The 14005-nt window shown below is 40.1% G+C and overlaps 1 protein-coding gene across 1 annotated transcript in view; it reads right to left on the reverse strand.

Moving 5' to 3' along the window:
• Positions 1–9237: 9237 nt before the first annotated feature.
• Positions 9238–14005, reverse strand: part of kmt2ca (lysine (K)-specific methyltransferase 2Ca) — a 146766-nt gene continuing 141998 nt past the window's right edge. Inside the window, exons 55-61 of the mRNA XM_079863809.1 lie at positions 13828–13964; positions 13284–13414; positions 12588–12762; positions 11607–11723; positions 11418–11491; positions 10909–11017; positions 9238–10779 (exon numbers count right to left, since the gene is read on the reverse strand). Coding sequence (XP_079719935.1) covers positions 10687–10779; positions 10909–11017; positions 11418–11491; positions 11607–11723; positions 12588–12762; positions 13284–13414; positions 13828–13964 — 836 coding nt within the window. The 3' untranslated portion in view covers positions 9238–10686. The remainder of the gene's footprint in view (positions 10780–10908; positions 11018–11417; positions 11492–11606; positions 11724–12587; positions 12763–13283; positions 13415–13827; positions 13965–14005) is intronic.

Consider the following 14005-nt stretch of genomic DNA (forward strand, 5'->3'; position numbering starts at 1 on the left):
TATTAAAGTATCCATGCATCTAATAAATTATTAATTCAAACAGTGGAGCTGCAAACTTCACGTACTTTTGAAAATTCCATTTTTAGTTGATCCCATAGACTGTAAAAAACAACAAAAAACATGGATCAGGTTGATCCTGGTAAGTGCTCATTGCCACAGTTGTAAGCACGACGGCTTTCTTCTTCCACGAGGGGGTTTGGCGCCATGACAGCTTTGTTTCCTGGTGGACTGTTAAAGATCACAACACACACATCCTGTAGAATTCAACCAATCAAATGACGACTTAAAATCCTGAAGTGTCCACCACGTTGAATCCAAAGATGTTAACTTTCAAGGTAAAGTTGCCAGAAACAGTCAGGAAACGTCTCAGAAAAGACTGTGCCAGATCAGAGAACTCTTAAAGCCTTATCAGTTCACACCTATTTCTGGCACAAAGTCAAAGACCATCAGAGATGACCGGGAGAAAGTCTTTGTTCTTGTGTTTTAACAAACTCTATATGTTTATTTAGGGGTGAGCGATAAGCCGGAAGAAATTTGTCAGCCAGTAGAGATATAGGCTAATCGTCTTCATCTCTATCACGGTTACCCACACACGTGATGTTGCTGCGTTGTGCCATTCTGATTAAAGCTTATATTTTTTTAATGCTTTTTTTTAAGCTTTGCGGTTTAAAAACAAGTGCTTTTTGAATCGCTCAAGCGCAAAAACCATCTGAGGAGAACTCCTTTTGGTAAATGATCATGCATACGGTTTTTGAGCCCAAAAGCAGCTGCTCACAAAGCGTCTGACTGAACTGAGATCTTTATCTCACCTTGTTCAAATACACACTTAAATGCCATCTTTGCAAGTATCCCCGTAAACACAGCCGTTTGTGTCTTAAGAGAACGGCAGCCTAATATGCCTAGCAGCTACATCTGTGACATTAATATTAATCCAACAACAATAATGAAAATTCCATCCATCAACAATAGATATTATAAAAAATCGTATTTAAAGCAAAAATACCGGGTTAGGGTTAGGGTTAGGCAAAAATACCTAACCAGACATTATACTCTTTTTGAGATTTCTCTGGGTCGGTCCGGCCGCGGCGGGACTCAACCATCTTTTCCTCCTTGCGGCTGCTAGGAGGACTTCGCGGGCTCAGGTTTCAACGCGATCTTAGGCCGGGGTACCCGCAAGGGAGGCGGCCTGGGAAGGCTGGATGAGCGCGATCTAGGGCGGCCGCCCTGTTGTCGCTGCGAAGACAGAGGCTGGGATGGCAATGGGTAGAGCTTCGTGCAGGAGGCTGAGCTTGAGAGCGGCCTGCAGCTGAGCTCGAGCGTCGAGGCAGGAAGAGGTTCATGGCCTGCGTAGCTTTCTGCACCTCTGAAAAACGGTCGACAATCCCGCTTACCTGCTACCGCCTCTTCCACTGTGGGGATCGAGTTGTACCCTCTCTCGGTGGTCCGGCCAGACTCCTTGATCGAAGAGGAGGCTGAACGGTGAGATCCATACCACTCTTCACTATCCGAAGCCAGGAGGGAACAGCTGTCACCGATGGCGTCTCCGTCCGCTTCATCCCCTGAGGCGGCGGCAGTGAGGGCGGCGGCCGGCAGCTGCGCGTCTGGAAGGGGGGGCGGAGAAGGAGATAGCGAGGCTCGAGGGAAGGGTTCCGGCGAGCACTTAAAGGCCGCATCGGACTCCGGTGGCCTCTGGGAGCGGCGCTTCTTCTTGCGCGGCCCAGCAGAGACAGGTGGAGTGACAGCTTCGGCGTCGAACAAGCCAGGTCGAGCCTGCAGGGTCGACATTGTCAGTTCTTCGCAATGGACGCAGCCTCCCGAAGACAGAGCGAGGGCTGCGTGGTCTCGGCCCAGGCAGAGAGCGCAGATCACATGGTGGTCTCCGTCGCTGAGCGGGGCTCTGCAAGAGCCACAGGAACTGCGAGGCATTTTGAAGCAAACTCCTCGCGCTCTTTTAGACAGAGAGTGTGTGTCGCAGCGGCGAACACACACAGCAGAAGCGAAAGGATACTGTCGCCGGATAGCACAGCAGGCACGGATGGCTGAAAGCGGCGAAGACGACCGGCTTCTTCAGACGCTGTCCTCTGCTTGCTAGTCGCTTGCTTCGACGGCAGCGGCTTCTTTCAGGATCCAGCGATGCGAAGAGCCTCGCTGAAGAGATGAAAACCAGGTAAGCAGCCCCCGAGCCCATCCTTTTATACGCTAAGCCACCCCCATTGTGGCGGGCTGTGACGCGTGAGGGCGTGAAGCGTGACGTCACGCAGGGCTCAGTGGTAGGCTGCTGCAGTTGCCACAGGGCAGCCAATGAGCGCGCTAGATAGCTTGCTCTAGATCTGCTAGCTGCTGCACTGCGTTGACAATAAATACAAAATTAAGGATAATTTTTTGGCTTCATATCTCGAGAAAAGATGACTTTAGCCGTAGCGTAAGCAACTTATGCAATACTCGTTCCCTCTTCTAGAGAGAACCGAGGTTACGTTAGGTAACCGAGTACGTTCTCTTTGTATGGAGGGCAGGTAAGGGAAAAGTAATTATTTTGTAGACTGCTCTCTAAAGCTTACTAGTGCGGGGGTAATTTACATAAAAGTCATCTGTATGTTGTCTTGTGGTTTCAATCAGTGCCGATGGCTGTCGTGTCAATGAGGCCTTCACAGGGCTGATGAGGCTGGCACTTCAGGTCCAGGCGCAGGTCCACCATTTGATCTGGATACGGCCCGGATCCGGCTGACTTCAGTAAACCTTGGAATAAACAGAAAGACTAACATTAGCGTAGATGCCATTATTTTTATGATGTAACGAGTACATCAGGTGTTATATGAAGTGTCCCTGGTTCCGACTGACCTAATCTATGCAGCCTAATAATCATTTAACTGATTTGAATAATAGAAATGTATAATGTTCTATATAATATGAATGCCAGGTAAAAGAGATGCGTTTTTAGTCTAGATTTAAACTGACAGAGTGTGTCTGCTTCCTGGACAATGTTAGGAAGACTGTTCCAAAGTTTTGGTGCTAAATAGGAGAAGGATCTACAGCCAGCAGTCGATTTTGATATTCTAGGTATTATCAACTGGCCAGAATTTTGAGATCGCAATAGACGTGAAGGACTATAATGCGTTAAGAGCTCGCTCAAGTACTGCGGAGCTAAACCATTTAGTGCTTTGTAAGTGATCAGCAATATTTTAAAATTGATGCGATGTTTAATAGGGAGCCAGTGCAGTGTTGACAGAACCGGGCTAATATGGTCATACTTCCTGGTTCTGGTAAGAACTCGAGCTGCTGCGTTTTGAACCAGCTGTAGTTTGTTTATTAAGCATGCAGGGCAACCACCCAGTAGAGCATTACAATAATCTAGCCTTGATGTCATAAACGTATGAACTAACTGTTCCGCATTTGTCACTGAGAGCATATGGCGCAATTTAGATATATTTTTAAGATGGAAAAATGCAGTTTTACAGATACTAGACACGTGACTTTCAAATGAAAGATTGGTATCAAAGAGCACACCCAGGTTCCTAACCGACGACGAAGACTTAACAGAGCAGCCATCGAGTGTTAGACAGTATTCTAGGTTATTACGTTTGTAACAGATCAGATACAAATGATGCCATCATGTCAACATGGTTTGTTTCTAGCCCTTGTTAACTTCATGACACTGAAAGTTGATGCATGCTTAAGTGGATAGCAATAAGGTGCATATTGATGATACATTTTGCATTAGCCTCTCCCACACAAACACACACAATAATGTGTTTACACAGTTTGAAAATATATTCATTTGAACCCATGTTTAGCGGGTGGGTCGACTGAAACACGGGAGGCATGGTTTGCAAAGAAATACGATACTGTCAAAGAAGTTGAGTTTGGATTTAACAAGATGTTGCAGTCTGTCCCACATAGGGGAACCGAGTCTCCTCGGCACATTTATGATTGTTAAATTGAATTTATAAGCATGCTTACAGATGCTTTGGGATCTATGGATGAACATTCACAAAACACTACTGTCTCAAGACAAGCAGTTCTCAGTACCCTGCTGAAACTTACAGCTAGTCTGCAGAAAAGATGAGTGATTGTTAATTCGCTGGATACAGTAACTTAGCATTTAAAAAAAAATCTCAAACACTTGGTTCAAAGTCTAATTAATGATTGCTTTATTATTGTTCTCTGACAGTGTCAAATCTTATCAAAGACTATAAATACATAATACATAATTGATTTTATCCAGCAGTAAAAGATTTTATTCTTTTATATTTTGCAAAGCCTTAATAATGTTTTGTGTTTGTCATTGTATGTAGTCTACATCTTATAATGCGCATTTTTGCATTATGTTGCTATTTTAACTGTTGTTTAATTTTGTATTTTAAAATAATTATATCTGAATATTAGTTGTGCTTTGTCATTTGAAAATGTGTTCGACTTTGTTTCATTACAAACATAACTATATTTCAGATTTTATTTACCTTTTTTTTTTTAAATAATTGTTTGTAGTTTTTTGGCAATCTAGGGTGTGGCCTGTGTCCCACCCACCACAACCTTACAGGACACACCCTAGTCCTAACTCCAAGTATTTACTTGGGGTGAACTGCCAGCTTCGCATATATCCAACTAGCCATATGCAATGCGCAGAGTGTGCTCTTGGTCCATTGTGTTTGACTGCGTTGCATTACAAATATAACTATAATTCTGATTTGATGTACCTTTTCTTTGAAGAATAGTTGTTCGCCATTTTTGGCAACCCAGGGTGTGGCCTGTGTCCCACCCACCACAACCTTACAGGACACACCCTAGTCCTAACTGCAAGTGTTTACTTGGGGTAAACTGCCAGCTTTACCGAAGTTTCCAACTTGCCAAGGTATGCAATGCGCAGTGCGCTCTTTGTCCATTGCTAATTGTTCAGCACCACAACCTCCCTACTTCCCTGACCTGAAATGGCAGCTTTTCCCTAATTGTGAAGACGGATACAGGTTTCCTGGATGCAAACAGACTGTGCCATGGGCACATAACTGGTCACTCCCACCCAGAGTGCTGCACCAGAGCTAGGAACCATTATGACAAAAATGTGAGTGTGAGCGTAAACAGCGCGCAGAACGCTCACTGCCATAGGAAAACAATTGAAAAAAGGCGCCTATCACTGCAAAAAACGCGTAAGGTGTGATCGGGCCCAAGTCTGCAGCCAGACGCTATAGAAGGTTTGCACCTACGCCACGGTCTGGTCAATTACCCGGATGCACGGCCATATTGGAGATACTCGGATGTAAACAACAGCATGGATTGCACTGTTTATGTACTACTGAACACATTGTTACACTAATTTATGATGTCTAAACCACGGGGAAAATACGTGGAAGCTGCTAAATCATATAGAGAAAGGCTTAGTAAGCAGGAAAGAGCGTGAAATTTTGACAACTAAAGTTAATATGTGGTAAAGATCCGAATGAGCTAGCTTAGTCGTGGACTGACAACCTGACAATTCTTCCTTCTATTTCTTATTCCGACATAGGCTACATTCAGATTGTCAACCAAATCCGATTTTTTTTCATATCCGATTGAAATCTGATCAGAATTAGCTAACGTGAACAGCAAAAAAAATCACATGAAATCCGTTTCAAGCTACATATGTGATTATACACGGTTATACATGAGCTCATACACAGAGGTAACGTGAATCTTGTCTGATGTTACAGGGACAGATGAACACGTGTGTTTATTGAGCTCATAAATCACAGAGGTAACGGCCGAAAATAAATAAATAAATAAATAAAAATAAAAAATAAATAAAAAGTAAGATAATTTTGTTACTTGTAATACAGAAATCAAATGACATTGCATGCTGTTAACATGTCTGTTTTTTATTTTGTTTTGTGCATTGTTGTAGGATTCTGAAATGTCTGCAGACTGGTAGGCCTTTATCATCATCACTGAGGATGAGGAACCCAGAGCTGAATCCTGGAAATGGTGCCATGGATGAGACCCTCCATCACTCCACCGGCCCTTATTGCCTCAGATTGTGAAGCACAGCGCAGCAAGCAACAACCTCAGGCACAAAGGCATGGCTCACCTCTGGCCATGAAGAAAATACAGCACCAGCTTGTTTTCAGCATGTTAAAGGCTCGCCCTACTATGCTTCTCTCACATGAGTGTTTGCTGTTGAGACGAGTCTCACAGGTTCTGTACAGGCTCTCTGTATGAGGTGATGAGGGAGATGGGGATAGCCTCGATGTCCCTTTCCCATCCATGATCAGATTCCAGTATGACAGCAGCAATGAGGGACATGATGGACGGCAGAGACAGGTGAAGGTTCTGATTCATCTGAATAAAGCTGAAGATTGAGAACCGCTGTGTTGAGATGGCAGTTAGATGTGGGGTTCACCACTTGTAAAATTGTGATTGTTAGAACAATAAGTATGAATAAAGCTTTGTTTCATGTGTTGTTGACTTGTGTGTGTGTGTGTGTGTGTATGTGTGTATATATATATATATATATATATATATATATATATATATATATATATATATATATATATATATATATATATATATATATATTGTGATGGTTAATTTGTTTAATCTTTTACTCATTTATTCATGTTTCTTGTTGTCAGTAAATAAAATATAATTAATTTCAGTAAATAATGCATTAATTCATTGCTTGACTGAAAATTGAGATGTGTTCGCTCTTCGCTGCAATTATCTAGAGTAGTCATGCATAGCTATGTCATACCTTGGATGACTCGAGGGTGAGTAAATCATGGGTTAATTTTCATTTTTGGGTGAACTATCCCTTTAAGAAAATGACAAAATGAACAAAGGCTTCGAAAACATATTATCCTTGAGTCTGTTGTAAGGAACCTTTCATTTTGCATGATGACAAAATGTTATAGTGTTGATTTATGTCATTCTCATAACCACTTCTGATGATGTACGTATCTGATTCCACTTGTGGTGCACATATCAAGGAACCGATGGGCCACCTTGTTCACATCAAACACACACACAGTAAAGGGGTTCATATTTTCTCTTACTGCATTGACAAAAGTATTTGCCCGTTTTCTTAGGGGAAATCAAACAAAGGCAGCTCACATACTTAATATTAATATAATATTTTCACATACTAAAATATAGCTTATAATTCAGTGGACACCGTGATGTAAATGCATTTCTATCCTACCTGTGTCACTTGAGCCATCTGTAATGAGGGTGTATGGATTCTCTCTCATCAGCATTACCAGTGTGTTTTGAAATGCTTTACAGGTGGTCTTGGTTCTTACACATTTTGTGCTCTCTCTCTGCAGCTTTATCTTAGAATCCTCAGCACATGAACATGCCAAAGAACACAGGTGGTAGCCATTAACCTATCATCAGGCAAGCAAACACAGGAAGAGAGAGAGAGAGAGAGAGAGAGAGAGAGAGAGAGAGAGAGAGAGAGAGAGAGAGAGAGAGAGAGAGAGAGAGAGAGAGAGAGAGTCCAATAACACTCCTTGCATAAATAACAGAAACAAAATATTAGTACAGTACTTGGACGCATCACATCTAAAAAGCCAAAACTATTCTTAGGAACCACTGGATGGTTGATTGACCAATAATCAGAATCAAGTATTCAACAGAGCCGTGTAAAAACTACTAACAACTAACAAGAATAATGAATTAGTAAGTAATAGCACTCAGTTGAATGCGGTAGTTCAGCTAATCAGTTCCCAGAGGACTACTAAGAGCTATACATGTTCAAAATGAATGACAGTAATGCACATGTAGCCTAATTAATTCTGAAGTGAAGATCATGGCAACCCATTAGTAATGCAGTCCCTCCAGGAAAAACGCGGAGTTTTTTTGTGATTGTTGCGGGCAAAAATCCTTGATTATGCGGCACGTTTTCTTAAAAAATGCGACGGAATATGCGGGATGTTTATGCAATTTATGCGATGAAATTGCGGGAACTTGCAAAAACTGCGGTTTGATGAAAAAGAAAAAAAAAAGTGATTCCCCCAACAAATATATTAAAAAAGACCTATATTTTTGTGAATTGGTGAATATTCAGGTGAATAGCCTATTGTTTCGTGGCCACGAATTAATAATACCTCAGCAGGTTATACTAATTTGTTCGCTCGTTTTACTATATTGTGGCCATGTAATTCGTTAAATCAAAATGAGGAAGGGAATTAGTTCAACGTGTCACGATTTATTAAAACGAGGGAACAAATAAGTCGTCGTAACAACTAATTATTTAGATCAGTGGACACAGGGTGCATAAAAGAACAAGCAGAGAGAGAGAGAGAGAGAGAGAGAGAGAGAGAGAGCGCCCCGGCCGCGCGCGCGCACTCTTACCGCCTTCAGACAATATAAATGCGTCCCCCGCATAAATATGCGGACTTTGGCTGATTATGCATTGAATCATGCGATCGCATAATCGCGTTTTTCTGGAGGGACTGGTAATGACTTACGTGCTACTACATCCTTCTAAAGGAACTATACTAATGATTTGGATCAGTATTCTAAAGTGAAGATCATGGTAACCCAGTAATGACTCAAGTGTTACCAAAATCTGTCAGTAGTATGGTAAGCCATATTAGTCGCCATTACTATCCAAAACTTTACAAAAACCTCAAAAGCTTACAATGACTTCAGAACAGAGACACCCCTAACGTGCACAGCCAACAATGTATACGGGAAGCCCTTCAATATTACTAAGGGTGCACCTTATGAATGAGAGATAAGAGAACACCTAATAGCAACATAATAGTTTGTCCTAATGTTATGTGACAGCACTGTGCACCAGGACTGATGCATGCTCAACTTTCTTCTTTTTTCTTTTCTTGCTATGAAGACTCCAGGACTTACATCCATCTTAAAGTGCATTTGAATATAGTCGTGAACTTAGATACCTATTTGATTAAACCTCAATGAACAATGCACACAGAAAAAGGAATATGATGTAAAATATTTTATTTTATTTTTGTAAATGTTTCTAAATCTGATTCCACAAACTCCAAAACCCACACGCTGTATATTCCAAAAAAAAAAAAAAAAAAAAAAAAGCTCCGTTTTAACATTGGATACTACTATACATGACAAAGAAAAAGACAAATACTGTTAAATGTCCGAATATTGTACAAGGGGAAAAAATATCCAAGAAACAAATTTTATTACAGCCAGTCATTGAGAAATTATGTACAATTGATTTATCTGAAAATTGAAAAAATACATCATGCCATGTATATTACAAGCTCAGGACTGTTTAAGAAAACCAACAATTGCAGCAGTCCACATTAGCTGTGCACATGAAAAACTTCATTTCAAACAGGTCAGCAAAGTGCCACTACCAGGTTTAAATGATTTCATTAATTTCAGTGAGTTTGTGACATCATACCATGATTTTTACTTTTCCACAAATCAAACCCCAAAATAAATCTCATTTTATTCTTTAAATGTAAACAAGAAAGAAGCATACTTTACATTTCATTAAATGTCTACGCATTGAGTTTTCTGAATGTGAAAGGCATTGAACTTCATCTCTAAAGTTCTAAACGTGACTCTATGCTGTGGAGCGTTAAGAACAGCTCGTGCTCGATATGGGGAACTATCAAATGGAAATTCACAGCACACACTAATCTGATGAGCAGAGTTAAGATGTCACAATCACCTCAGCATGATTGGTGCTCGTTTTGACTGCGGAAATATATAAAAATGGCAACAGAAAAAAAGCAAAAGTAAGAAAACAGTTCTTCAAGTGGTCAGATCATTTTAGACAATATTGATTCTACATTCTAAATACAACAAAAATACTCTGATTCTTTCATTTTTACAGATTCTGTACAATTTTATACAATACATATACTCTCAAAATGATATCTTGACATCCTTCTTAAATACTTTGAATTTTTTTTTTTTTTTTTTTTTTTTTTTGAAAACAAACAAAAGGTCACCCAGACAGCTATGATAAAGTTAAGGTAACATTTGGTCGAGTATTTAAAAATTGTCATTTATAGATGGATATTTACACATCGTACAAAGTAACGTTCTGTCCAATCGGCAGGCTTTCCCAGCAGCTCGACTCTCTGCGTTTCCACATCTTTAAAAAATAGCTTCAATCAATAATAAATACAAAAGCTGTCTCTTATTTTTCAGAAATCAAAACAAAGGAAAAAAATAAACTGACTCATGGAATCAAGTATTTAAACGGTATCTTTCTGTTTTTAGTGCAAGTTAATAAGTCCCTTAGCTTTATCCCTAAGGAAGTCTTCTCAGTACATTCCTTGTTCAGTGGTGTCTACATTTCTGTAACTATGTGTGTATATATTTGTGTATATATATTTCTTTACCCAGAGGACCTGCCTCTTTATATCTAAATAAGGCTGTGGCCAGCACTTTCAAGCCTAAGCCCACCTGAAAATCCTGATTACCACTCGCCTCGCTCGCCATTGTCTCATCTCTCATGCAGGAAAAAAAATACATTTACATTGTCTTTGCAATTCAGAGTTACCAGTGTGCAGCCTGTTTATATTTAAGGTGAAGGTGCTCAATCATAAACTACATCATCTCATCCGCCACTGAACCAAAACAGATGTTTGAACTTTCTTACAGTTCTGCGGTCTAAATCGTGCCCTAACATTTTCGTTTATCAGAATTGAAGTAAAAAATTGTTTTCTGGGCCTAAACAAATAAAAAGGAATGCATATGTTTTGCTGACATCTTTCAATTCATCCATTTCCTGCAGTTAACTGCACCACAGTGACAAGGGATTTTATGCTGATCGTCTTCCAGATCAAACTTGTAGTCGTAACACAACTGGAAAAGAAAAAAAAAAACATGTGACCAGAATGTTAGACATCAATCTAATTGATTCAAAGGCCGCATTTTATTGATAGTAGGTGGGGAACGAATGGCTTTCAGACTGGTGGGATAAACTAGGTTTACCTCTTCGCCTCTCTGGATTCTGCGGTTGGAAGTGATGATGATTTTGTGATCTCTCTCAAAGGTTACAACCTCAGCAATGCAGTTGGGTGCACAGGAGTGGTTGATATACCTAGTGGATTAAAGGATTGTTAGATTAAATTTAAACCGGATTAAGCAGATAAGGGCCGAAACATGCTACGCAAGCTATGCAAGCTTGATTTTGTGCGATGTTGCTTTCTGATGTGTGTTAGAAAGCAGTTCATAGCATAAACCAAGTATGCACTGCATTCTCAGTGTTTTCGCAACACAATCTTCTACAATGGTTTTTCTCTTTCAGGTCAACTACTGTACTGAGCAAGTTAAAGTTGGTTGGTATTAAAAGCTGCATGAATGCTCACACACACACACACACGCAAAGGCATGGCTAAGCATTTGTAACTGTGTTTGCGTACTTGTGTAGACTATGTTTCTGGCCTTAATATCTAAGCTAACAGTGTTGGCATTTTTAGAAATTCAAGTTAATTTTCCACCTTGCAGGTCCTCCTGTAATAGTCGCATCAATTACATGCTCACTATCAATGCGAAACATGTAGACTCCACGATTCTGCAAAAAAATTAAGAAAAATAAATAAATAAAATTGACAAGCACATAGACAGAACAAGTGCTTGTTCAGCATGACTTCTGATTATTTCAAATTCAATTTTATAATAATGCATACCTGTGCCTCGTACATCTTCTCTTTCCTGTTTGCCACCTCGTTGCGAATGATGGTACCAATGTATTCCATAACCATGGTGTATTTTTCAATGTCCCTAGCAGCATACAGCCCTAAACCCTGGATTAAAATAATGCAAAAACATAAATTATTACAGGCTGGAGTCATTTTTAAACAATTAAGATAAAGTTTATGTTCGGATTGGAATACTAGATTACTTCTTTCCATATACTGCATGGTACTAACTTTATACTGCTTAGCGTAATCGGAAAATTTTTAAAAATCTTTATCATGTAATGCCTACTGTTTTACTTAATATTTTCCAAAATCATTTTAAATAGCAGCATGCTATGCCATTGTACCGTGACCTCTTTAGGTAGCATATGAGTGGCAGTCCAGTTATACTGGAAATAAAAATGGTTTGCATTTTTTATTTAATTTAGCGTAACTGGCATTTTAACACTAAATTAAGCCTTGCAGTCTAAAAGTAAAAATGCCAAAAATACCCCCCCCCCCCACAGGAAGATAGAAGGCATATTCAAGTGCATTGCATTATGGGAAACAGCATATGGCACATTTTGTCAAATGCTAGGTTATCTGGGTAGTCTATGCCAGGGGTCGGCAACCTATGGCACGGGTGTCAACATTGGCAAGCGGAGGGATAATCACTTGCACGTGATAATAGCTAAACAGGTGTTTGTATTTAATTGAAAAATTCCCTCGAACTTGCATACAGATCTATATTTTGAGGTATTCATTCCTTATAGTCACATATAAATAATATTAAAGTGTGAGACTACACTAGCGTGCAGATCCAAAAAACAATTTGCGTGACCGTGTGCCACAGGCTACAGACCCCTGGACTATGCTTACAGAACATTTGTATGCTGTGAACAGCATATATACAATGTATACTGCAGAAATATTACGAGTAGATGTTGGCATGCTATACCAAACATTGAGCCATAATTATAATATTTCTACCTGTATACGTGAACGAGCTAGGTAGACGTTAGACTTCCACTCAGCCTTCATACGACGGTACTGAAAGGACTTGGAATGGACAAATTGCTTGCTGTATGGTGCGACACCCATCTCAGCCGGGTTCCCAGAGCTCGGCAGGGCCTTAGAGCAGCTACTGCTGGTCAGGGTGTGAGGCCTGCATGACAAACACAAGCATATGTGCTTTATTTAAAAAACAAACGAGCAGGACGGGCTCATATTGGGTCATATTAAGAAACTATAATGAATCTGCAGTGGTACAGCAAAAGAAATTAAGAGAAATTATACAAAGACAAAAAATAGACAACATTGTGTACCCAAACACACAGCATGAACAATGCATGATTCACAAACAAATGACTAAATGGTTTTCAAGTCTTTTTGACCGATATATAAAATTAAAAACGCTGACTCATAACCAGAGTTATCGGATTGGTTTGAATCACTGAATCAGTCTGAGCTGTTCTTGACTTCACTGCACTTAGTCTTTCTCTTATCATATTAAAATGGATGCACAATGATTGATAAATCAGCAACATTGACTAACAGTAAACTGAGCTCACAGGCTGAACCGGTACATGAATGGATGTTCAACTCACAGACCACAGGGAAAGCAGGAAATCCAAAACAAACATGGACGAAAAAAGGTTAATTTATACAGAATACCTTAACACAAACCTCTTGACATGTGTGCAAGCTTTAGGTTCAGAGCGGGCACATCCAGAGGGGTTGATGGCCAAAGGCAACTGCATCAGAGGGTTACGGCCATAACGGAACGTGTATTGCTCACATGCCTCCACTCCAGGAAGCTAAACAATCCCAAAAGATTAATGTTACAACACCAGGAACATTTACACAAAATAAGAGATAGTATAATTGTCTCGGGTAAAAAAAAAGCGTATGACATTTTATCACATCAAATAAGACATGTCAACAAAGAAATGATTTGCACAATGGTATTTCTTTCTGCTTTGGCAATTGCAAAGATTTAGAGTCTGCCTAGCCAATGAAAGTTAAATAGTAGACGTCCATTCACCAATTTCAGAGATGAATGTCCATGTGCTTTCAGAAATCGAATTTTCAGTGTTTCTGTTCTGTTTTAAACTGATCAGCCTCTTTCCATACCCACAAACACATCCTAAACATTCCTATCTGTCAAATGCAACATCAGAGCATTCTTTACTTGATAAGCTCTTAAAAGCAAGATTTGGCTTTCACTTACAGATTCCACAATCCTGGTAACAGCAGAAACAGTCAGTCCAAATAGGTCCTCTCCCTTCAGGTAAACAGGGAAGAGCTTCAGAGATCCTGCCTCGTTCCTTCTCTCCGCCACAGGCTCCAGAACCTTATCCCACACACCTGCACCACAACACGAGGACATCATTATATAATTACTCCCC

The sequence above is a fragment of the Squalius cephalus genome (genome assembly GCF_949319135.1).
Source record: "Squalius cephalus genome assembly, chromosome: 25".
NCBI classification, from domain to species: domain Eukaryota; kingdom Metazoa; phylum Chordata; class Actinopteri; order Cypriniformes; family Leuciscidae; genus Squalius; species Squalius cephalus.